The sequence below is a fragment of the Miniopterus natalensis genome, chromosome 2 (assembly GCF_054644295.1).
Source record: "Miniopterus natalensis isolate mMinNat1 chromosome 2, mMinNat1.hap1, whole genome shotgun sequence".
Lineage (NCBI taxonomy): Eukaryota > Metazoa > Chordata > Mammalia > Chiroptera > Miniopteridae > Miniopterus > Miniopterus natalensis.
In genome coordinates this window covers 105,310,578-105,335,417 of record NC_142082.1, presented here as the reverse complement: position 1 = coordinate 105,335,417, position 24,840 = coordinate 105,310,578, and the positions used below count along the sequence as shown (strand labels likewise).

At 35.0% G+C, this 24,840-nt stretch overlaps 1 protein-coding gene across 20 annotated transcripts in view; it reads left to right on the top strand.

Annotated features, from left to right (window-relative positions):
• Nucleotides 1-24,840, top strand: part of WNK1 (WNK lysine deficient protein kinase 1) — a 145,833-nt gene that overhangs the window by 60,901 nt on the left and 60,092 nt on the right. For 19 of the 20 annotated variants that reach the window (XM_016224847.2, XM_016224843.2, XM_087814468.1 and 16 more), the window contains exons 2-4: nucleotides 416-588; nucleotides 14,213-14,433; nucleotides 15,817-15,974. In XM_016224847.2, coding sequence (XP_016080333.2) covers nucleotides 416-588; nucleotides 14,213-14,433; nucleotides 15,817-15,974 — 552 coding nt within the window. Of the gene's footprint in view, nucleotides 1-415; nucleotides 589-14,212; nucleotides 14,434-15,816; nucleotides 15,979-24,840 lie in introns of all 20 variants that reach the window. The other variant, XM_087814465.1, reaches the window with a different exon arrangement.

Below are 24,840 nucleotides of genomic sequence, written 5' to 3'. Positions count from 1 at the left end.
AAAGACAGAACTGGAATTTATATTTAGACCTACCTACCTCCAAAACCCATACTTGTTTCATGTTATTAAAGTGCATATCTCTAGCAATAGATGACTTATTTTAGAAGTGGTAAGTTAACTACACATACATAAAGAGGCAAACATAATATATCTGAGGCATACATTAATAGTACTGATACTAAAATAATCTCAAGCATGTCTTTATAATCCAGAGTTTCTTAAACATACTTTAGCCTGTTTTTATACTCATATAATAGGCTGATGAAATTATTAGTTACTAGTAAACTTAGTGTTAGTGTTCCTGTTTTAACACTGTTGATCATTATAATTTAGTACATATTTACCATCTAAATTTAACTGTAACTTGGTGTTTTATTATTTTAAAACCACATTCTGTTTTTGTTTTTGATTGTAGGATCGAAAGTTAACAAAGTCTGAGAGACAGAGATTTAAAGAAGAGGCTGAAATGTTAAAGGGTCTTCAGCATCCCAATATTGTTCGATTCTATGATTCCTGGGAATCCACAGTAAAAGGAAAGAAGTGCATTGTTTTGGTGACTGAACTTATGACATCTGGAACACTTAAAACGTAAGTCCATCAACATAAAAGCTGACCAAGAAGTATTAGAAAACTTGAGTTTTTTTATTTTAGGCCTTATCGGTCCTACTTTTTTTGCCTTAAGGAGGGAGCTGTCCCTTCAACTGTTACTTTATTAGCACATTTTACTGCCCACAAAGCCCTCTGGTGTATAAAGTGATCTGATAATTATTTATTGGTAAGTATTAAAATGAGACGTTATTGCAGAATAAACCTAGTTATTTTAAGTCATAGTACTTGATGTTTCTAAAATTGAGTGGCTAGGATCAGAAATGAAATAACGATAAGGGAGCCCTCTAGTGGTTAAAATGAGGTTGAAACTTACTGAGAAGCTTTACCCTTTATTTTATCACCTTGTATTGGGCATTTTTTGCTGCACCTATGCAACTATTGTATCAAATACACACTGTATTTTGAATATTATCACTAGGTAATTTCATTTCTCATAGCACCAGAAATTGGAAAGCCAAAACAGCTAGACCTATTATCTCTTTCAGGAATACAGATAGACCAAATGCAGAAATTCCCTGTTCCTTATAGTAAAGAGTTAAAGAGTTAGAGTATGCCTCTGGAATCTCAGGTCTCTTTTTTGTACTCAGTATCTATTGTACTCAGAGAGTAAACTAGTGTAAATTATGTGGTGTAAGTTTTTTATTGTGGAGAAATTGGATTTTAAAAAATTGTCTCTGTAGTATATATTTATTGTTTATTACTTTCTTTAGTTAATTGCTATTCAGCTCATTAATACCACATCTTAGAAGCATAAGTCTTGTATCTCCTGGATGTAGTCACTTGCGTGTGCCCTTGGATGCTTAAGCCTAACGTGTCTAAAAGCCAACAAATTATTCCGCCCCCTGCAAATTCTAATTTCCACTCAACCTCTGTAATATTTATGGCAACACCCTTATCCTAGTCATTCAGGCTTCTTGGTGTTCACATATCTGTTTCTTCCACTAGACTCTGTTCCCTAGCACTATGCCTGAAATTAGTTAAGTAGTTGAATGAATTAAGGAGAATTGTGTGGTAATAGTTGGTAGTAGTTTTGTGTATATCTGCATCTTGAGATTCTTTTCACTGATTTGGATAATACTTAGTGGATTGTCACACCCTACAACAACTTATTTGTTTTAAAAACTGAAATGAGGGGTTTTGGGTAACACAATAGGCTAAGTCCCTGTTGTATGGCCTCCCCCTACCAACAATCTGAAGTGTGGAATATCATAAAAGCTCTTTCAATATGTGTCCAAGCTTCAAAGAAAACAAAGGGTAATTTCCAGATAAAAGGCAAAGAAGTAACTCAAAGCCAAAACAGGAGCTGATGCCCTGGCATTCTATGGGAATTTCATACCACTTATGGGGTTTGAGGATTAGATACTAGAGTTTTAATGTCCATGCTGTGCTAGGACTAAAGGCCTTAGAACTCAGTAGAAAGGAAAACTGGAGCTTAGCTTGTACCAAAAAACTAAATTATCCATTTAAGGGAGAACTCTGCACCCCAGCAAATGAAAGTTACAAAGAATTTTTGCCCCTCTTCCCAGGACTTTGGGTGGGAGGGAAGTCCCTATGAAAAACAGAAATCTCAGCTTAGGTCATATGTAGATGACTATAAATTTATACTACCTGCTTGGTTGCAGTAACCCCAAGACTAGGAATAAACATCATAATTGTTTCAGAACCCAACTCCCAGGGACATTTTCATACTTCATTGGTCATAGTATCCATGGACAAAACAGTCTCCAATGAAGTTGGCCTCATAATTAAATTACTAGCCAGTAAAGATGATCAAATACAACTGGAAAATAGCACCACAGGAATTAAGGATATTATAGACAGCTCTGAAAGTGATTACAAAATAAGTATGTAACCATAAAAAGATTTCAGTAAAGATATATGTAGGTATATAAAGTACATACAAGCATATAAAGTGATAAAAGAAGGACTAGAAATCATAATGAAGAACTAAAACTCTGTCAAAAAAGTTCAGGCATAATTAGAAAATCCAAAGAACTAGAAATAAGAATAAATCATTAAAATTAAAACTTCAGTGGTTAGGTTAAACAGCAGACTAGATTGAATAGACAAGAATAAATATGAAGAAATCAGAAAGCAGAATAAGATGGGAGATATGAAAAAAGATGAGAATGGAATGAGAATTTAATTTTACTCTAGAAGGGAAAAAAAATCAAGAGAATGAGAAAAGGCGGGGGGGGTGGTGTGTGTGTGTGTGTGTGTGTGTGTGTGTGTGTGTGTGTGTGTTCCAAAGTAGATTTAAAGCAAATCTATATTCATACCTGGAAGAACACAGAACAATTATTAGGAACTTTGCTAGTATTTAGAGAGGCAAATGGGGCAAAATGGATGGGAAGTAGTTTCAAAATTTATGCTTTTGGGACCTTTTGAGTTTCTACCTTTGTTTCGCATATGTATAAATATTAAATTGAAACAAACACTCATACCTGAAAAATAAGATGGGAATATATGGATTAGCCAATTTTGTTTGGTTGATGGAAATAAAGTTAGATTTTTTAAAATATTGAAGTGAAATTACTAACATAAATTCAGCCTTTTAAAGTGTACAGTTCAGTGGCATTTAGTACAATTGCACTGTTGTATAACCACCACATCTACCAAGTTCCTGAACATTTCATCACCATCAAAAGAACACTTGATACCCATTAAGCAGTTACTCTCCATTCCTCTTCCTACACAGTATATCTTGATCATGAGGAGTTGCTTCTCTTGCTGATTTCAAGATTCTCTCTGTGTCTTTGGCTTTCAACAGTTTGAATGCAATGTGTCTCATTGTGGATCTCTTGGATTTTGTTAAGCTTCCTGGATGTGTAAATTCATGTCTTTTATCAAATTTGGAAAGTTCATGGCCATTATTTTATCAAATTTTCATTCTGTTTCTTTTCTCTCTTTTTATTTGGGACTCCTATTTTGTGTATGTTAGTCCACTTGGTGGTATTCCACAGGTCTCTTGTCTCTTAGGCTCAGTGGATTTTTTTCTTTGTTCTTTTTTTTCTTTCTGCTCATTAGACTGGATAATTTCAATTGACTTACTTTGGGTTTGCAGCTTCTATCTTCTGCCTGCTCATATCTGCTGTCGAAACTCTTCAATGAATTTTTCATTTCAGTTATTGTGTTTTAGCTTCAGTTATTGTGTTTTAGTTCATTTTTATAATTTCTATCTCTTTATTGATATTCTCTTTTTGTTGAACTAAAATTTCCTATACTTGCCCTGGCTGGGTGGCTCAGTTGGTTGGAACATCATCCTGGACACCAAAGGTGGATTAGATCCCTTGTCGGAGCGAGTTTGGGAGGTAACTGATCAATGTTTCTCTTTCACATAGATATTTCTCTTTCTCTCTCTCTCTAAACAATAAAAACATATCCTTGGGTGAGGATTAAAAAATTAAAAAATAAAAATAAAATTTCCTGTACTCTAATATTCAGCAGCCATTGTTCTTAGCATTTAGTCTTCAGTTCTGTGGGTTGGGTACCATAATTACCCCCATTTAACCATGAGTTGGTTGTCAGTTTATGTGAACTATTTCAGCACTGAAAGCTGATTAGGACCTATGGTTATGAGGCTGGAACTTTTCAACTACTAGGCTTTTCTTCAGTGCAATTGGGCAGGAGTGAACTGTAATGAAGGACTCAAAAGTAACCTTTATCTATCTATCTGTCTATCTATCTGTCTATCTATTGATTAATTATTAATTATGTCTTTTTTGCACTGATGATGCCTGATTGTCACATTTCTTGTTTGATTGTAGTAATTTTAGATAATATTCCTATATTTATATAAAATCATAATAATAACACTTAAAATGATTTTTAATTTTTTTTAATGAGACAGTTGACATACAACATTATATTAGTTTCAGGTGTAAAATATAATGATTCAGAATTTGTATATATTGCAAAATGATCAGCACAATAAGTCCAGTTAACATCTGTTACCATACATAGAGACAGTTTTTTCCCAATGATGAAGACTGTTAACATCTCTCTTAGCAACTTTCAAATAAGCAATGCAGCATTATAAACTATATTCGCTGTACATTATATCCCCATGACTTATTTATTTTATAACTGGAAGTTCGTACCTTTGACGCCCTTCATCTTTTTTGCCCACCACCACTCCTGCCTCTGGCAACCACCTGAGTCTGCTCTCTAGATGTATGAGCTTGGTTTTTTTTTGTTGTTTGTTTCTTTCTCTATGTCATTTAGTATAATGTCAAGGTTCATTCATGTTGTCACAAATGGCAAGATTTCATTTCTTTTTTATGGCTGAATAATAGTTTTTGTAACTTTTAATAATAGTTGAACACAATATCACTTCCTACTGGCTAGGGTAAACTTGAATGGTGTTGTCAAAATAATAGAATTAAAATTAGGCTTTAAAGCAGTGATGGGGAACCTTTTTTCTGCCAAGGGCCACTTGGATATTTATAACATCATTCTTGGGCCATACAAAATTATCAACTGAAAAATTAGCCTGCTATATTTGGTCAAACATTTAATTAACTCACCCCTAATATGATGGCTGGAACGGCTTCTCTTTGGTGAGGCTTTGGCAGGGTGAGACGAAATGATTTTGAAGGCCATATACTGCCTAAGGACCAGACATTCCCCATCCCTGCTTTTAAGGATAGATAGCTTTTCTGTAAATGGAGAAATGCTATGGGAATTGTATAAAAAGGGAATAAAAGGTTACCTGTAGGTTAACTCTTTTGGTTAAAAACATAAAGTTTATAAAGAGGAATAATGACAAAAAAAGGCTCCAATAGATATGTTAGAGATAAAATGTAAAGAGTATTGAATGCAGGGCAAAAGATTAGTTTCTGCTTTACAGATGGTAGGAAACCCATTGGAATGGATTATATGATCTAGCAGTGATTTAATGCATTGAATAATTCAGAAAACAATTGAGAACCTAGTATGCGACGAGGGCTATGTTAACATTTCTTTAGAAAGATTTGTCTGATAGCAGTATACATGACAGATTAGAGATAGAGTAGCCAGTTAGGCGATAGCAGTAGCACAAGCTTAAGAGTTCATTTGCCATGTCTTGAAATTAGCTGTGTAACATTGGGATCACTATCCTCGTTAGTAAAAAGAAACTTAATACTCTCTACCAAAAGTGGAGGTGACTTTGATTATTAGCATTACCTGAAATGTATGCCGGATCAAATGTTTTAAAATCCAGTGTGTTTAAAATTTGGAATTCATGAAAATTAAAAACTTTTTGTGTATCAAAATATGTTATCAACAGAGTAAAAAGCCAATCACAAAATGGGAGAAAGTATTTGCAAATCATGTAACTCCCTAAACTTAATAACATAAAAACAAACAACTTGATTCAAAAATAGGCAAAGGACTTGAACAGACATTTCTTCAAAGAGGATATACAAGTGGCCAACAGGTAGTACGTGAAAAGATACTCCACACCGCTAGTTATTAGGGAAACAAATGAAAACCACAATGAGACACCACCTCACACCTGTTACAATGGCTATTATAAAAAGATAAGAAATAACAAATTTTTATGACAATGTGGAAAAAAGAGAACCCTTGTGCACTGTTTTTGGAAATGTATGTTGGTATAGCCACTATGGAATACAGTATGGAGGTTCCTCAAAAAATTACAACTGTCATATGATCTAGCAGTTCCACTTCTGGATATTTATCCAAGTGAAATGAAAACAATAATTTGAAAATACATGTGTACCCCCATGTTCATTGTAGCATTATTTATACTTGCCAAGACATGGAGGCAGCCTAAGTGTCCAGTGAATGGATAAAAACGATATATAGTGGAATACTATGCATCTATAAAAAGAAGTAAATCTTGCCATTTGCTTGCGACACCATGGATGGACCTTGTTGGCATTATGCTAAGTGAAACAGACAGAGAAAAACAAATATAGTATGATCTCACTTATATGTGGAATCTAGAAAACAGCCAAGCCAAACCAAAAAAATAAATAAGACCATACCAAAAAACCTAACAGCACAGCTCAAAAAAGCTCATAGTTACTGAGACTAGATTGTTGGTTGCTGGGTTGTGGAGAACATGGGGTGGGGTGTGGGGATGAGTGACACTGGTTAAAAGTTGCAACCTTCCAGTTATAAAATAAATAAGTCCTGGGGATTTATTGTATAGCTTGGTGACTATAGTTAATAATACTGTATTTATATATTTGGAAGTTACTGAGAGAGATCTGTAAAGTTTTCATCACAAGAAATTAAATCTGTAACTGTGTGATGATGGATGGTAACTAGATTTATTGTGGTAATAATTCGCAATATATACAAATTTTGAAGCATTCTTTTGCACACCGGAAACTTATAGACTGTCATATGTCAATTTTATCCCAATTTTAAAAATTAATAGAATTATCATATGACCCAGTAATTCCATTTGTGCTTATATACCCAAAATAATTGAAAAGGGGTCTTGAGATATTTTTATACCCATGTTCATAGCAGCATCATTCACAATAGCTAAAAGGTAGAAGCTTTCCAAGTGTCCATCAATGGAAACGAATGTTGTATACATGTGCAATGGACTGTTTTTCAGCCTTAAAAGGGAAGGACATTCTAACACATGCTATAACATAAATGAACCTTGCGGACATTATGCTAAGTGAAATAAGCCAGTTACAAGAAGACAAGTACTGTATGATTTTATTTATATGAGGTATCTAGAGTAGTCAAATTTATAGAGACAGAAAGTAGAATCCTGGTTGCCAGGGCCTGAGCGTTGAGGGAATGGGGAGTTATTGTTTAATGCATATAGAATTTTAATTTTGCAAGATGAAAGTAATCTTCTGGAGGTAGATGGTGGTAATGATTGCACAATAATATGAATGTAATATAACTTAAAAATGCTAAAGTTTATGTTATGTGTATTTTATCATAATAACATGTTGGGGGGAATCCAGTATGTTGAGCTTTCTCAAAAAAGAGATGAAGAAATATGTCCAGTTCATTTTATAAGGTCAGCATAACACTAATGATATTATAGCAAAAGAAATTTATTTAGAGCAGTGTTCTTCATGAATATAGATATAAAAATATTTTACAAAATAATAGATTGGATCCAGCAATCACAATACATCAGTAACAAACAGGGTTTATCCCAGAATTGCAAAGTTGGTTTAACATTGAGTGAACTAGTGTTATTCACCACATTAACAGAATAAAGGAGAAAAATCATATGGTCATTTCAATATATGTGGGGAAAGTATTTGACAATTCAACATCTATTCATGACTAAAAACTCTTAGCAAACTATAAATAGTAGGGAACTTCCTCAAACTGATAAAGAACATCCATGGAAAAACCTAAAGTCATACCTAACTGTCGTACTTAACCTTTTACCCCTGAGATTTGGAACAAAGCAAGGATGCCTGTTTTCACAGTTCACATTCAGTATTGTTCTAGAGGACCCACCCATTGCAATAAAGCATAAAAGTGGGAAAACTAGTAAAAGGCATAAAATTAGAAAGGAAGAAAGCAAACTGCCCATGTTTGCAGATTATGTGATTGTTTATATGATAAATTCCAGTTGAGTCTATCAATTTTAGAAAGTTATAAGATAAAAGATTTGCAATATCTATTATATTTTATATACTTTGTGGTTTCATAGATGTGAAAGAGATACAAGCCAGCATCAACTTTTCCCCAATATGTTACTATAAAATGTTTCAGTTGCACAGAAAAGTTGAAAGAATTATACAATGAACACACACATAATCACTGCCCAGTTTCTCTTAAGTTTTGCTGTATTTGCTTTACAATATGTTCATCTAATCATTCCCCATCCATCTATTTTAATTTTATTCATCAAAAATAAGTTACAGACATTAGTATGCTTCACCTGTAAACACTTCAGTGCCCATTTCATTAAAATTCCAGTATTTATTTGTATGCTGTTTTTCCTTATGGTAAAATTTATATACAGTGAAAAGCATAAGTTATCATTGTATCATTGGATAAGGTTTATTTGTTTTGCGTGTGTGTGTGTGTGTGTGTGTGTGTGTGTGTGTGTGTGGTTGTGGTTGTTTTTAAATCCTCACCCAAGGATATTTTTCCCATTGCTTTTCAGAGAGAGTGGAAGGGAGAGAAAGAGAGAGGAAAAAAACATCGATGTGAGAGAAATACATCGATTGGTTGCCTCCCACATGCACCCAGACTGGGGCTGGGATCGAACCTGCAACCCAGGTAGGCGCCCTTGACTGGGAATCAAACCCACAATTCTCTGGTGCCCAGGCCTACACTCTAACCACAGAGCCACACTAGCCAGGGCTGGATGAGTTTTGACATGTAATCAGAACTTTATTAAGATATGAGAACATTTCCAATATCTCATTAAATGCCCTTATGCCTCTTCCCTGTCATCCTTTCCCTCACCCTTCAGAGGTGACTGTGCTTTGATATTTATTTATTTTTTATTTATTTATTTATTTATTTATTTATTTATTTATTTATTTATAAAGAAATTTTAATTTTTCAGTTATAGTTGACATACAATATTATATTAATTTTAAGTGTACAACATAGCAATTAAATATTTATATATCTTACCAAGTGATCACCCCTATAAATCTAGTACCCACCTGGCACCATACATTGTTATTACAATATTATTGACTATATTCCTTATGCTATACTTTACACCCCCATGAATATTTTGTAAACCAATTTGTACTTCTTAATCCCTTCCCCTTTTTCACCCATCCCCCTAAGCCCTGCCCCATCAGGCAACCATCAAAATTTTCTGTATATCTATGAGCTTATTTCATTTTTGTTTGTTTTGTTCTTTTAGATTTCACATATAAGTGAAATATGTGGCATTTTTCTTTCTCTGTTTAACTGATTTCACTCAGCACAATACTCTCTAGGTTCATTCATGTTGTTACATTTGGCAAGATTCCTTTTTTATGGTTGAGTCATATTCCATTGTATATATGCACCATTTCTTCTTTATCCATTCATCTATTGAAGAACACTTAAGTTGCTTCCATATTTTGGCTATTGTAAATACTGCTGCCATGAACATATGGATGCATATGTTTTTGAATTAGTGTTTTGGTTTTCTTCCAGTAAATACCTAGAAGTGGAATTGCTGGGTCTTTCTTTGTCTCTTGTTATAGCCTTTGTTTTGAAGTCTGTTTTGTCTGGTATAAGTATTACTATTCCAGCTCTTTTCCCCACTTCCTTTCCATTGTCATGAAATATCTTTTTCTATCCCTTTACTTTCAGTCGGTGTATGTCTTTCTATCTGAAGTGAGTCTCTTGTAGAAAGCATATTTAAGGGTCTTGTTTTCTTTTCTATTCAGAATACTCTGTCTTTTTTTTTTTAATCCTTATCTGAGGAGTGAGGTGTATATATATATATATTTTTTTTTTTCCATTGATTTTTAAAGAGAGAGAGAGGAAGGGAGGAGGGGAGAAGAGGAAGGGGGGGAGAGAGAGATAAAGACATCTATGTGAGAGTCACACATCGATTGGTTGCCTCTCACACTCACCCCAAACACCACTGGGGATCGAACCTGCAACCCAGGCATGTACCCTTGACCAGAAATCCAAACCACAACCCTCTGGTATGCAGGCTGACACTCTAACCTCTGAGCCATGCCAGCCAGGGCAGACACCCTATGTCTTTTGATTGGAGCATTTAATCTATTTACTTTTAGAGTCATTGTTGATAGGTATGTATTTATTGCCATTTATTAGTCATATTTTTTATCTTTTTTTTTCTTTTTTTTTTCTTAAAGAAGTTCCTTTAATATTTCTTATGATATTGGTTTGGTGGTGATTAACTCCTTTAGCTTTTTCTTTCCTGGGAAGATTTTTATCTCATTTGATTCTCAATGATAGCTTTGCTGGGTAGAGTAATCTTGGTTTTAGTTCTTTGCTTTTATATTACTTTGAATATTTCTTGCCTGTCTCTTCTGGCCTGCAGAGTTTCTGTTGAGAAATCAGCTTACAGTCTTATGGGAGCTCCTTTATAGTTAACTGCTTTTGTCTTACTGCTTTTAAGATTCTCTCTTTGTGTTTAACCTTTGGCATTTTAATTATGTGTTTTGGTGTGGACTTCTTTGAGTTCACCTTGTTTGGGACTCTGTGCTTGGTGGGCTTCTATATCTATTTCCTTTGCCAGGTTAGGGAAGTTTTTAGTCATTATTTCTTCAAATAGGTTTTCAGTTCCTTGCTCTCTCTTATTCTTCTGGCTCCCCTATGATGTGAATCTTAGTCTGCTTGATGTTGTCCCAGAGGCTGCTTAAACTATCCTCATTTTTCTTTTTGCCTTTCTGATGGTGTGTTTTCTGCTACCTGATCTTCCAAATTGCTGATTCGATCCTCTGCTTTACCTAATCTACTGTTGATTCCCTCTAATGTATTCTTCATTTCAGTTATTATATTCTTCATTTCTGACTGGTTCTTTTTTATGTTTTTCTATATCCATTTTTGTGTTTCCTATCTTTTTATTGAAGTCCTCACTGAGATCATTGAGCATCCTTATAACCAGTGTTTTGAACTCTGCATCTGGTAGATTGCTTGTCTCTTTTTGTTTGGTTCTTTTTCTGGAATTTTGTTCTGTTCTTTTATTTGGGACATGTTTCTTTGTCTTCTCATTTTGGCTGCCTCCCTTATTTGTTTCTATGTATTAGGTCGAACTGCTACAGTGTGGCCTTATGTAGTAGGTGCCCTGTGGGATACCATGGTACAATCTCCCTTCTCACCTGAGCCTGGTGCTCCAGGTGTGTCCCTTGTGTAGGTTGTGTGTACCTTCCTGTTGTAGTTGGAGACTTGATTGCTGTTGGCACATCAGTGGGAGAGATTGACCCTCAGGCTGATTCGTTGTGAGTTCTGGCCATGACTACAGTAGAGGAGGAGTTGTGCAGAGGTTGACCTGTGGAGCAGGATTTGCTTTTGCTTTAACCAGGCTCTGATGCCTGCCAAGTCTGCCCCTTGAGTGTGTCATTTGTGGAGGTGGTTGAGTGGTACTTTGGTGTCATCTGAAGCTGGCTACTGGGTGTGTTTGTTCTGGGGCCTCTTGGGAGGTATAGGCCAAGGTCAGCCGCAGCCTGGGCCCTGCCTGCGCCCACCTGACCTGGTAGGAGCTACAAAATGATCTGCAGATGTTTTCTGCTTGTTCTGGGCTTTGAGGTGCCTGGGAGAGGCTAAGCTGTGAACTGAGGCTTGCTGCCACTAGTGTCCAACTTGGGGCTGCTTAGCAAGAGATTCAGGACACACTGAGGCCAGATACTGCTTGTCTGGGGTCTAACCTCTGAGAGTATTTAGGAAAGTCCACAGCATGAGCTGTTTGTATGGAAAAGCCACTGGAAGTGGCTTGGGTGGGCCTCCAAGTTGGGTAGGGCTGGTGCTCTGGGAAGGGGGTGGGGGAACAGTGTTAGCCAGGTTAATGGAGACTCAGATATTGCTCCCACCTGTGCCTGCAGTGGGACAGGCTCAGCAAAGGAATAGTGGCTTCTGCCAGCACTTCTCTCTGGGAGGAAGCTGCCCCTCCAGCCCTCAACCTGAAACTGGACAATTCAGTTCCTCCCCTGCGTCCCTGGCATCTTTCAAGCTACCACCCCAGTGCTGGATATTAGAATGAGTGAGTCCTAGTAAGTCTGTGAGCAGGTTCTTTAAGAGGAACACCTGAGACTCCAGCAGCCCTCCATCTTACTCAGCCACAATCCTCGCTGGTCTTCACAGCCAAGAAGTTATGGAGACTTCTCTTTCACTCACTGGAGCCATGGGCAAGGGGCTGGGAACCCTTCCTCCTCAGGGGAGAACTTTGCAGCCGAGCCTTCCCTTCCAAGTTTTAACCCCACACATGAGTGTGGGACCTCCCAATTCCATGTCCCTGCCTTTTGTCTGTGTACCCTTAGCTATAGGTCTTCCGTTCAGCTAGTCTTCATGTGATTTTCAATGATTGTTCTGTAGTTTACTTATATTTTGATGTGGTTGTGAGAGGAGGCGAGTCTTGCATTTACCTGTTCCACCTTAACCGGAATCTGGTATTTTCTTAAACCATAAAAGCAGCTTTCATCATTAGTGTTATTTATGAAATGAATAGAATTTTATTTTAGTTCCTGTGTTAGCTTTTTAGTTAACATCGTGGGGGTGGGGGAATTTAAAACAGTTGTTCTAGAGATTACAGTTATATCTTTAACTTTTCACAATATGCCTTGGGTTGGTACTGTATAGTTTCTTGTAAAACAAAGGAAACTTGCTCAAATATAGTTTTATTTATCACTGATACTTATTCTTTATGCTGTAATTTTCATGTTACATTTACATATTCTATAGATTCTACATACAATGTTAGGAATTTTCCTTTAACTAGTTATATGCATTTTTAAAATAGTAAGAGGAAAATGTAATCTTTTATATTTACCATTTTTAGTGCTCTTTTATTTTTTTCTTTACTATTTCCAGTTATAATGTGTATCTGAACTCAATCTCTAAACTTCATCTTCCTTATAGTGAGTAGGTAGCAGAAATCTCTGTTCCATTCTTTTAGCATTAGCTGGGCTGCTCAGAATCTTCTCCACATGTACATATTTCAGAAATCATATTCCAGAGATTTATGCAGAGTGAATATGCTCAATATGAGGGGTCCCCTTCTATATTTCCTTTCTGGGATTTCCCCCCTTTTTACATTTCTGCTGTCCAATAGGACTTTTTATGGTGATGAAAATGTTCTATAATATGCTCTTTCACAGTGGTAAACACTTGGCACATGAAGCTGTTGAGGACTTAAAGTGTGGCTGGTGCACCTAGGAAATGGAATTTTTTATTTTAATTAGTGTCCATTTAAGTATAAATACTCACATATGTTCAGTGGATACTGTACTAAATAGACTATCATTGCAAAAGATTCTATTGGACAGCACTGTTATAGATGCTGTGGTCATCTTGAACTCTGTCCTTATTTTTCTGAGCTAATAAGACTACAGGTTTCTATCCTGGTCTGAACTGACATGCATAATCAGACTGGAGCCTTCCCTCATCTTAAAAGGTATAGAAAGTGAAAGCTCAAAGCAGTACTTTCTATTTTTCCTTATATGAACTCCTAATTTATGTCTGATTTTTTTTTAAAGATTTTTTAAATTGCTTTTTAGGGAGAGCAGAACATCCATCGGCTGTCTCCTACACACCAGAATCGAACTGACAACCTTTTGGTGCACGCGCCAGTGCCCAACCAACTGAGCCACTCTGGCCAGGGCTTATGCCTGATTTTGATTGCTTTCCAGAGCCTTCCAGTAGTTGTTTTGGATACATTTTTAATTTAGTTTATAAGTATATCTGCATCCATTAAGAATTGCTCCACTTTTAAATCATTTTAGTAGTGATTTAAGTTTAAGGAATTAATTTTTTGTGCTTTGTTATCAGACTTTACTTACCAACCACTTATTATCCCATCCCCTTTAACCTTCCTAAAAGTATTACGAACTTTTAAGGTTACTGAATCTTAATATTCTAAATTTGATATTCCTATCTCAGATATGCTAGAATTTAATGGAATTCTTCAAAGCAGTAAACTCATATCATTGATAACCTGTTTGGTATACCTTGCCTTTTCTAGATACCTGAAAAGGTTTAAGGTGATGAAGATCAAAGTTCTACGAAGCTGGTGCCGGCAGATCCTTAAAGGACTTCAGTTTCTTCATACTCGAACTCCACCTATTATTCACCGAGATCTTAAGTGTGACAACATCTTTATCACTGGCCCTACAGGCTCCGTCAAGATTGGAGACTTAGGTCTGGCAACCCTGAAGCGGGCTTCTTTTGCCAAGAGTGTGATAGGTATGTTTCAAGTGTACCTTGCAGCTTAACTGGCTTTCTGACATTCCTTTTATTTAGAAGCCAGATCCTGTCAGAGCTTTTATTATGTAAAATAAACCTTTAAAAATTCATAACTTGAACTTAGGAAGCGATCAGTTCTACTTAAAAGATGTGTAGTCTCTACACTTAATGCTCCTAGAATCATCTATCAAAGTTTTTGTAAATTATATTTTAAAAACGTAAGGTAAACTCTCTTAACAAAACCTTATGTAACTATCAATCTTATTGGGTCATATCATGTTGATATTTAGTATTATATGCTTATTTATATAATAGATATAGTGTGTTACTTTCCATGTAAAAGAAACAATTTATATGTATTTTAGCTTCTAAAATAGTCTGTTGGATATATATGTATATTGAAAAATATTTGCCTAGCCTGGCCAGCGTGGCTCAGCAGTTGAGCGTCGACCTGTGATCTAGGAGATCGCAGTTTGATTCCTGGTCAGGGCACATGCCTGGACTGTGGGCTTGATCCCCAGTGGAGGTTGAGGGGTATGCAGGAGGCAGCCGATTGATGACTCTCTCATCATTGATGTTTCTATCTCTCTCTCTCTCCCTCTCCTTTCCTCTCGCTGAAATATATATATATATATATATCTGCCTATTAAAACTTTATTTTAAAATGCGAAAATATGAGTTTGTTTTGAAAGTTTGATTTTATCAGCTTTTTTCCTTATTCTTACTCTTCAGAAGATATGATATATCTAAAACAGGATCTTTCAACTTAATATACTGTTGGCATTTTGGGTTAGACAATTCTTTGTTATAAGGGCTGTCTTATACATTGTAAGATTATTTAGCAGCATCCCTGGCCTCTACTCACTAATTTCCAGTAGCACACCCCCTCACTTCCCCATAGTTGTTACAACCAGAAATCTCTCTGGAAATTGCTAAATGTTAACCTTACAGCTACCATACAGTAGGGGGCAGACAAGTATTTTGATCTTTTTTAACCCATCATCCATCTTAAAGGTAAATACCATTATATTTACTTTATTACTTGCTAGTTTCTTACCTTTTCCTTTCATTTGTCTCCAATATGAGTCATATCAGTTTATCTTTTATTCAAGGCTCTACTTGGTACAACAGTAATCATCCATTTGAAATAGTAAAGAAGGACACTTGACCCTGCTCTAGTTTCTTTTAATAAATGCCTTGTAGTGGAAGATCTATAAAATACTTGATGAAACAGACTAAGATTTTGTTCCTCTTTTGAATACCCCTCCCTTCCTTCCCTCTTTCACTTTATTCTCTCTCACAGGTCAATTCCTCTGCTTCCCCCGGTGAGTAACATCTGTAGCTTCTACTCGCATTGAGTCTGAATCATTCTTTTAATTTAAGGTACCCCAGAGTTCATGGCCCCTGAGATGTATGAAGAGAAATATGATGAGTCCGTTGACGTTTATGCTTTTGGGATGTGCATGCTTGAGATGGCCACATCTGAATACCCTTACTCAGAATGCCAGAATGCTGCACAGATCTACCGTCGTGTGACCAGTGTAAGTCTTTCTCTCTGACTGGTGAGCTTAGGTCACATTAAGAAGGAATCCCAAGCTGTACAACATCAAACCATACAGAAGGGAGCAATAGTGAAAGCCTATGAGGTGTTGGGGAGAGAGGGAGTTATTTATTGCTCATGATACAGTGAGAGCAAACATAAAGATCAAAGAAGCACCCATTTATCCTGGACCCTCATATTCATTTAAATGTTCACTATGAGATATGTAAGTTCTCATTTTCTCCCACCATGAAGCTTATTTAAGTTAAAAGTAATGCTCTTAACCTAAGCTGCTAGAGTTGTCCAGTTGAAACCTGAAGCACAGTTGTTCAGTCTATAATATAAAGCCCTGAAAAAAGTTTACTGTAAGAATGCGGAGGCTTGCCCTGGCCTCTGTGTCTCAGTGGTTAGAGTGCCAGGCCCACACACCGAAGGGTCTCTGGTCAATTCCTGGTCAAGGGCATGTACCTGGGTTGCAGGTTCAATCCCCTGGGTGAATGTAGGAGGCAACCAGTGGATGTGTCTCTCTCACATCGATGTTTCTCCCTCTCCCTCTCCTTCCTTCCCTTCCACTCTTTCTAAAAATCAGTGGCAAAAAATATCCTCAGGTGAGGATTAACAAAACAAAAGAACAAAAAAAGAATGTGGAAGCTTTCCACAAAAGGCATAAAAGTTAAGCCAAGTAATTTTATTGAATATTTTTGTAACTTTTTCTTTTATGAAAAAGTTTAAAGATATATAAAAGTAGGGAGATTTGTACAGTGAGTTCCCATTTATTCAGTGCAGCATGAATTTTGGGACCATTTTTGTTGCACTTGCTTCATCTGTTTTCTTTCTCTATTTCATTGTTTCATTTTATCACTATGTACTTCATTATGCTTCTGTAAAAATTAAAGATTTTTTTCTTATATAGCCATATCATACCTGAAAAAATTGACAGTAATTTCTGGATCATTTAATACCCTAATCTATTCAGGTATTTCCCCTATTGTTTCAGAGATGTCTGTTTACAGTCAGTGTTAAAAGTAGTCATCAGGGTCAACAGAAGACATTTTTTTGTTATGCATCTTTATCTAGAACTATTGACTCCACTTTCTTTTTCTGTGTTCTGTTGATTTGTTGAAGAAATTAGATGAATTGTTTTAAGGAATGTTTCACATTCTGAATTTATTCATTTGCTTCATTATGATGTCATTTAACTTGTTATTCTATTTTCTACATTTCTGTAAACAGAAATCTACCTTAAAGTAGTGGAGTGGTGTCAGTGATGAAAAAAAAATAGTTTGCCTTGCCCTGGCTGGTGTGGCTCAGTGGTTAGAGCGTTGGCCTGTGCACTGAAGGGTCTCGGGTTTGATTCCCAGTCAAGGGCATGTACCTGGGTTGCAAGTTCTATCCCTGGCCCCAGTCGGGGCACGTGTAAGAGGCAACAAGTCGATGTGTCTCTGTCACATCAGTGTTTCTCCCCCTCCCCCTCCCTCTCCCCACTCCCCCCCCTACCTGAAAAAGCAATGGACAAAATATCCTGGGGGAGGATTTTTTTTAAAAAAGTAAGACAATACTACTCTTCTCAGTAAGTTTTTTTTTTGTTTTGGAAAATATTGGGTTTTTTATTTTAAAGGTTATATATTATTAACATTTAATGAGGTTTATTATAATTTTTAATGAATTAATATTTTAAAACTTTCCCAGTTTTAATTTCTAACATGGTTAAATAGCAGTAATATAACACATAAACAAAAAGCCTTCGGGGTTCTAATAATTTTTTAAAATGTAATGGGGGTCCCCAAGCAAAACAAATTTGAGGCCACTAGTTACAAATGCTTGATAAAATTTAGGTTAGCCCTGGCTGGTGTGGCTGAGTTGGTTGAGTGTTGTCCCATGCACTGAAGAGTTGCAGTTTGATTCCCGGTCAGGGCACATGAAAAAAATAAAATTAGGCTAAAATTTTTTGCAAGAATAATTAATATGTAGTTCTGTATATTTCATATTATATTACATTAAGAGGCACATAGTATCTAGTTAACTCATTTTTAGTGATACAGTTTCATTGAATTTTGATATTAGAAGATGTGATTATAAATTTTGTTTAGATTTGGATAGCTGGTTAGAATGGTAATTTAGTATGTTTCTAAAAACTTAAGGGAAACATTTGCATTAGGTAGACCAAATTAGTTTTTTATCTTCACAAATAAAGTTTTGGGAGAAATCTTTGATTACTTCATTAATTATAATTGCTGTGAATATTCCTATAATGTCTTTTGTGTGTATGTATGTTTGTGATTCTACTTTGTGATAGGTATGGAATACTTTGGACAGTTAATTTCTTTTATTCAGCATGAATGGTAAGAACCACTAGGTTATATATACCCCATAAAAAAATAGATATTGTTTGTATAGAAAAGTGCATTACTCTCAAGTTAGTCCTGTCTTTGAAACTGTAGTGGTATTTTGTCAATTATTGTTACTGTCTCCAAGTCTCTCTCCTGAGTCCTTACTGTTAAATTTATCAGCCTCTTTTCAACACTCACATACCCCATCCCACCCCAGTTTCTGATTCATAATAGCTCTCTCTAAAGCATTGATCCTCAACTCAGGCGGGAGAAATGTAGTATCTTTTGCTTTCAGATAATTCTGGTATCTTCACTATTCTACAGTTTTGCCCTTAGAGTTCTATATCTGTATTCCAAGTTCAGATCTTTTATTATTATTACCCTTTCTTCCCTCAATGCATTATAATTTCCATTTTTCCCTTTTTCCTTTGGAGATAGGGTGGGCTATTTACTGGATGATTTTCCCCTTTATTTTGTTCAGAATTCTTGAAACCTCAAGAAGTATGTTTGACTCCTTTTTTTTACTCACTACTTCCAGTTTATCAGATTCTTGCTTCAGAATAGCTCTTAGATGCAAACTTTCTTCATTCTCATTGTCAGAACTCTAATTTCACATCTTACTTCACACCTTACACTGTCTTCCTGAAGTAGTTTATATTATGAGTCAATTCTTCTGCTTCACTTAAACTGGGTGAGTTTTTTTGCTATCTCTTGCTGGTATAAAGAACTTATATAATACCAGTTTGCTTATCAAAGCATGTACAGATTTTTAATATTCTCTTTTGCTATTCCTTATCTTCATCTAAACACTTTTTTAGTTAAACTGGTCCTCTTTATTATCTTCACATATGCCATGTCCTTTCCTTTATTCCTACCCATTTGTACATGCTATTTATTTTCTCTACCTGCTCTTCTGTTATCCAGTGAATTCTTATACTATACATAAGCAGACTTCCCCCACAAAATTTTATCTGATTGGCTTCACTGCATAATGATCCTTGCGTTCTCTGAGATGAGCTTTTCAGTTGATCTGAATTATTAAATTTTATTTGTAATTGATTGTTTTACTTATGAGTTAGATAATTGAATTTATATAAAGCATTTAGAATAGTGCTTAGCACTATATAACTGCTGTTTATTCCATTTAACATTTACAAAAATAAATAATAAAATGAAAATAAATACCTATTGTAAATACTTATCTTCTTAAGAAGGTAAGCTCTAACTGAACATCAAACCTGACTATGTTGTTACATACATAACTTTAAATTTTAGGAGTATAAAATCTACACTTCATATGTGGAATGCTTTGTGTATTTACTAACTTACGGTCTATTACTTTCCTTCATTCTCTCATACTCTAAATCAGGGATTACCAAACTATGATTCACAGGCCAAATCCAGCTTACTGCCCATTTTTGTACACCCTAGACTAAGAATGGATTTTGCATTTTTTTAAATGGTGAAAATGAAAAGAAGAATATATCATAATGTGAAAATTATATCAAATTCATATTTCAGCATCATAAATAAGTTAAAACCCAGCCATACTCATTTGTTTCTGTATTACCTATGTCTGTTTTTACACATTATAGCGACATAGTGGAATAATTACAACAGACTGTATGGGTCAAAAAGCCTAAAATATATTCTGTCTCCTATTCTTAACACATGTCACCAGAACTTCTTAAATTTTTCCTTTAAAGAGTTCTGTAAGTAATTTCTAATCTGCAAATATGGTGATAATATTCTTTTATTTTTTCTTTTATTGGAATGCTATTTGCCAGCTTCTGTACTTAGAGTATATACGAGAATCTTGGTGCAAGCAGGTAGCTACTTAAATTATTAGCTCTGAAAATTTGTGGACAGCTTCTCTCTGTTAAGAGGAGGACTATCACTTTCATTCTTTGATGAAAACGTAAGAGGTTTTAATGTTATAACCATTTTCACTGGCCATACTTATTCTTAGTATTGGCCTAAAAATAAATAACATTTTAAACAAACCCAGTATTACTGCTTGAACAGTAAGGGTTTCTGAACCAGTATCTTTATTTACCTTCCAGCAATGCTGAACATTTTGATACTGAACAGACTAGGAGAATAAAGTATACATAAGATAGCCATATTTTTAAACATTCTCTACTATCTCTCTCAGCCACTAGTCTTCTTTGTTACTCTTGCAGTATTTCCAATTTGAAACTGGGGTAGATTTCATTATGTACCAGCAGACAAGGGCTCTGTTGTTTTGTAGGCTGCTGTTAGAGACACCGACTATGCATTGATTGGGCTTTTTCTATTATTTAGTGATAAGTGTCTTTGATTACTCTTGTGAATTTACTTCCTGATTATTTCTCTAAACAAATATTGATACTTAAAATGTTTCAGGGGATCATGGAATTTTAGATTTCTTTATATAAAATGAAGTATAAAAATAACTGCTATGTAAAGAAATCAAGTTAAATTATATGGTAGAACCAGTTATCTAAAATTTATTCCTGTTCCACACCTAACCCAGCAATTGTAATCAACTAGTTAAAAATAATGACTGTGTAGTATGAATAGGTGAAATATATGACTAAACCCTGTTGATTAAAAAGTTGCTTACTAGAGGCTCAGGGCTAAAAGTGGTGTGTTTCAGACTGTCAGGCACAGCACCACCGTAATATTAAATAAAAACTTATATAAGCAATTATTTGATAAAAGTAAAGAGAACAAACTGATTTAAAAAAAAAAAAAAAAGGCAGTTGAAACACTGTCTAATAAATGCATCTTTATTTGCAAATGCAAATTCCAGCTCAGTTGACAAGAAAATCCCTTTCTCAAATGAATGAAATATTTGGTGTTAGTTTAATAGAACCTAGAAAGACCAATATCATTGTTTCTGTATTCTTAGCAGAGTATTTACCCTGTTGTCAGTTTTTCTTTTTTTGAGATAAAATTCAGATCACATCATAAAATTTATCATTTAAACCGCTTTAAGGTGTTCAATTCAGTGGTTTTTAGTATATCTATAATAGTATATCTGCAGTCATTGCTACTAATGCCAGAACCTTCCATCACCCCTGAAAAAGAAACCCCATGCCCATTAGCAGTCACTCCCCATTCTCCTTTCCACCTAGCCCCTGGCTACCAATAATGTACTTTTGTCTCCATGGGTTTGATTGGTCTGTTGTGGACATTTCATACAAATGGAATTATACAATGTATGTCCCCTTGCCCGGCCGGGCATGGCTCAGCAGTTGAACGTCGACCTAGGATCCAGGCAATCGGGGTTTGATTCCCAGTCAGGGCACATGCCTGGGTTGTGGGCTCCACCAATGACTCTGTCATCGTTGATGTTTCTATCTCTCTCTCTCCCTCTCCTTTCCTCTCTCTGAAATCAATAAAGATATATTTTTTTAAAAAACCAAAACAATATATGTCCTTTTGTATTATGCTTTGTCTGTTTTTATGTTATCTTTGACTTATAATAATGCTTTTATGGTTTATCCATGGTGTAACATGAATCAGTACTTCATTCCTTTTTATTGCTAAATAGTATTCCACTGTATGGATATACCACAATTGTTATGTTCCGCAGGTTTTATTTCCCTTTTATTTCTGTAGTTTCTTCCTTCTTTTCTCATTGTTAAATTGTATAAACCTGTAGACACCTTCACCTCTGGAGAGAAATTAGGAACAGGAAGGATGAAATATAACAAGTATCTTAAAAGGTATTATCCTAGAACCCAATTTATTAAATCTTTGTTTATGCATACTGTGTTTATAGCATAGCATGTTGCACATTGTAGGCTCTCTGTAAATATTTTGAAGAATAAACATTTGAATGAAAGGAATACCAAATATTGTCAGATAGACACTATGTAAATTTGGGAGAGTTGAATTTGCCCTGCAAAAGACGAATGAAACTTAAGGTCACCTTTGAAATATTAAAATTTTATCCTACTAAAATAAAATTGAATAGTAGCAAGTAGAAACTGATACACATACACAAGCAATACATTTTATAGATTAGAAGAAACATTTGGTTCAAATAGAGCAGAAAACAATAACTTAAATAGAGTCAAAATTCTAGGACTAGAAAGTCTTTGAAAAAATGTCATGTCTTCATAGGCACTTCCATCAGTTCTTAATTCTCATAGTTGTAATTTCTAAACAACTAGTTCAAGTAATTCTTTGCATTATGGGGCTAGGTCTGTGTTTGTTTTGTTGAATTGTTTCCCCATAATTTTTACCCTATATTTACTCTTTCTTTGGTCTCAGATTTCATAGGGAAAAACCACATCATAATTTCATTGTTAGTCCCTGAAATGTTTCAAGACAATTCCTGAAGTCATGAGACCTTTCTGATTAAGACCCATGATTTTCAGTTTTTAGAACTATTCTTTTTAATTTCTTAAGGGGCTCAGCAGTTGTTTTCTGGACTTAGAAGAGACTAAGGACAGAAAAATTGTAATTGAACAGAAAGAAATTGGCAAAGGAAGCAATTAGAATAATGGGTATCATTTTCTTGACTGTGGTTATATATTTATGAGTATGTATATGTATCAAAATATAAAAAAGTGTACATTTCAAATTGTGTAGCTTATATTACATCAATTATACTTCAATAAGTAGTTAAAAAGTAAAAAAAAAAAAAAGCTTGGCAAGATTATTTTAAGACATCACAAAAGCCTACTGGTAGAGATTTGAGATCTTGAGGTCTTTTGAGAAGGGATCAAGATAGCAGCTACCAGACTTAAAATGATTTACCTCAGAGACTCTCACATTGTTTTGTGTCTCGCCCCCTTTGTACTCTAAAAATTATTAAGGAACTGAAAGAGCTTTTGTTTACTTATATTTAGTTTGCCATATTAAAAACTAACATGGAATTTTATAATGAACTTATTAAGAAATAGCATAAGCCCAATACATGTTGACATCAATGACATTTTACTGAAAATTTTTTTCCATATTTTAAAAATGTAGTGAAAAGAGTGGCATTTTTACATTTTTTGCAGATCTCTTTAATGTCTGATCAAAAGGAAGACAACCAGATTCTCATACCTGCTTCTCAATACTTGCTTCTGTAATTCAATATATTGCAATCCGTTGTTTTGGTTGAAGTGTATGAAGAAAATCAGGCCTCACCCAGATGGGTCCTTGAAAAAAGAAGTACCTTGCAGGTCCCCTAAAAGTACCTTAGGGGCCCTTGGGGTTCTTGATACCACACTTTTGAGAATCACTAGTATTTAGATCTGTGCTATGCAAAGTGCAGTTCCCAGATCAGCAGAATCTGCATCCTTAGGGCACATATTAAAAATGTAAAATTGTTGCCCCATTGCAGATGGATTAAATTAAGACCTCCATTTTATAAGATCCAAAGATGATTCACGTACACATTAAAGTTTGAAAAGTGAGCTGAAACAGTGATCACCTAAGGTCCCCTTCAGTAACTTATTTTTGGTTAAATAAATAAAAAATAGAGTAAATAATGTAATACCAAACATTATTTGAATAAATTATCATCCTTATCATTCATGGCACCATTTTACTAAGTACCCAAATTGACTAAGAAGTTTAACCCTATTTAATTATATTTTTTTCTATCTTATTCAGGAGTTGCTTTTTAATAAAGCAACATAATAAGCCAGGATGTAAAAAAGAATAAAAAGCTTGAGGAATTCTTTAAGTCAGTTGGAACTGTGTTAGAATCCTTAGTTTCTAAGTATACTGCAGGCATACACTTGTGCTTTATTTTTCGTCTCAGCTATAAAAATTTAGTTCTGTATTATCTACAGTCCATTATTCTGTACTGTCAATTATATTTGTTATCTGAGTAATGCTTTCTTGATTTCACCAACCTCCATTTCTGGCTTCCAATGAAGAATAAAAAGGGCTATGTCCTTTTTAATTTCCTAAAGTTTTCTCCTGTTTGGGGGATTTAAGTAAGTGCTTACATTATACAATGATTTATATGATTATGTAAACAATAGTAATGACTATTTTGAAATACGCCTTGAAGTATTGTATTTTCTTTTAAGTCTGCTTTGGATGTAATTTAACTTTTATTTTTTTAATCCTCACCCAAGTTTATTATGTATAACCAATCAGTCATCACTAAATTGCTCCCTCTTAAGTACAAGGACTTCTATCGGTCTTGTGCTAACTTAGGAAAGGAAAGGAAAGTCCATCTTTAACAGCTCAGGATTACTTTTTTTTTAGCTCTGAAGATCACAGAACTCTAGTCAGTTGAACCATAAGCTCTAGTTCTCACTTTTTAAAAAATTTGTTTCAACAGTTATTCACTTATTTAATATCTATTAATTGGCTATCATCTACCTGCCAGTTTGGGGATACAGCAGTGAACAAGATAACATGCTTTGTTGTTCCTCCCAATTTCTCGTAGGGAAGGTAAACGCTGAAGTAGTAATTACAGTAAAGTGGATGGATTTTATAGACCTAAAGTAGGGGATTTTGATCTTCTTGAGAGGCTCAAAGACAATATTCCTGAGAATGTTGATTTAACTTAGGGCTTTATTGGCCTGCTGTGACAGG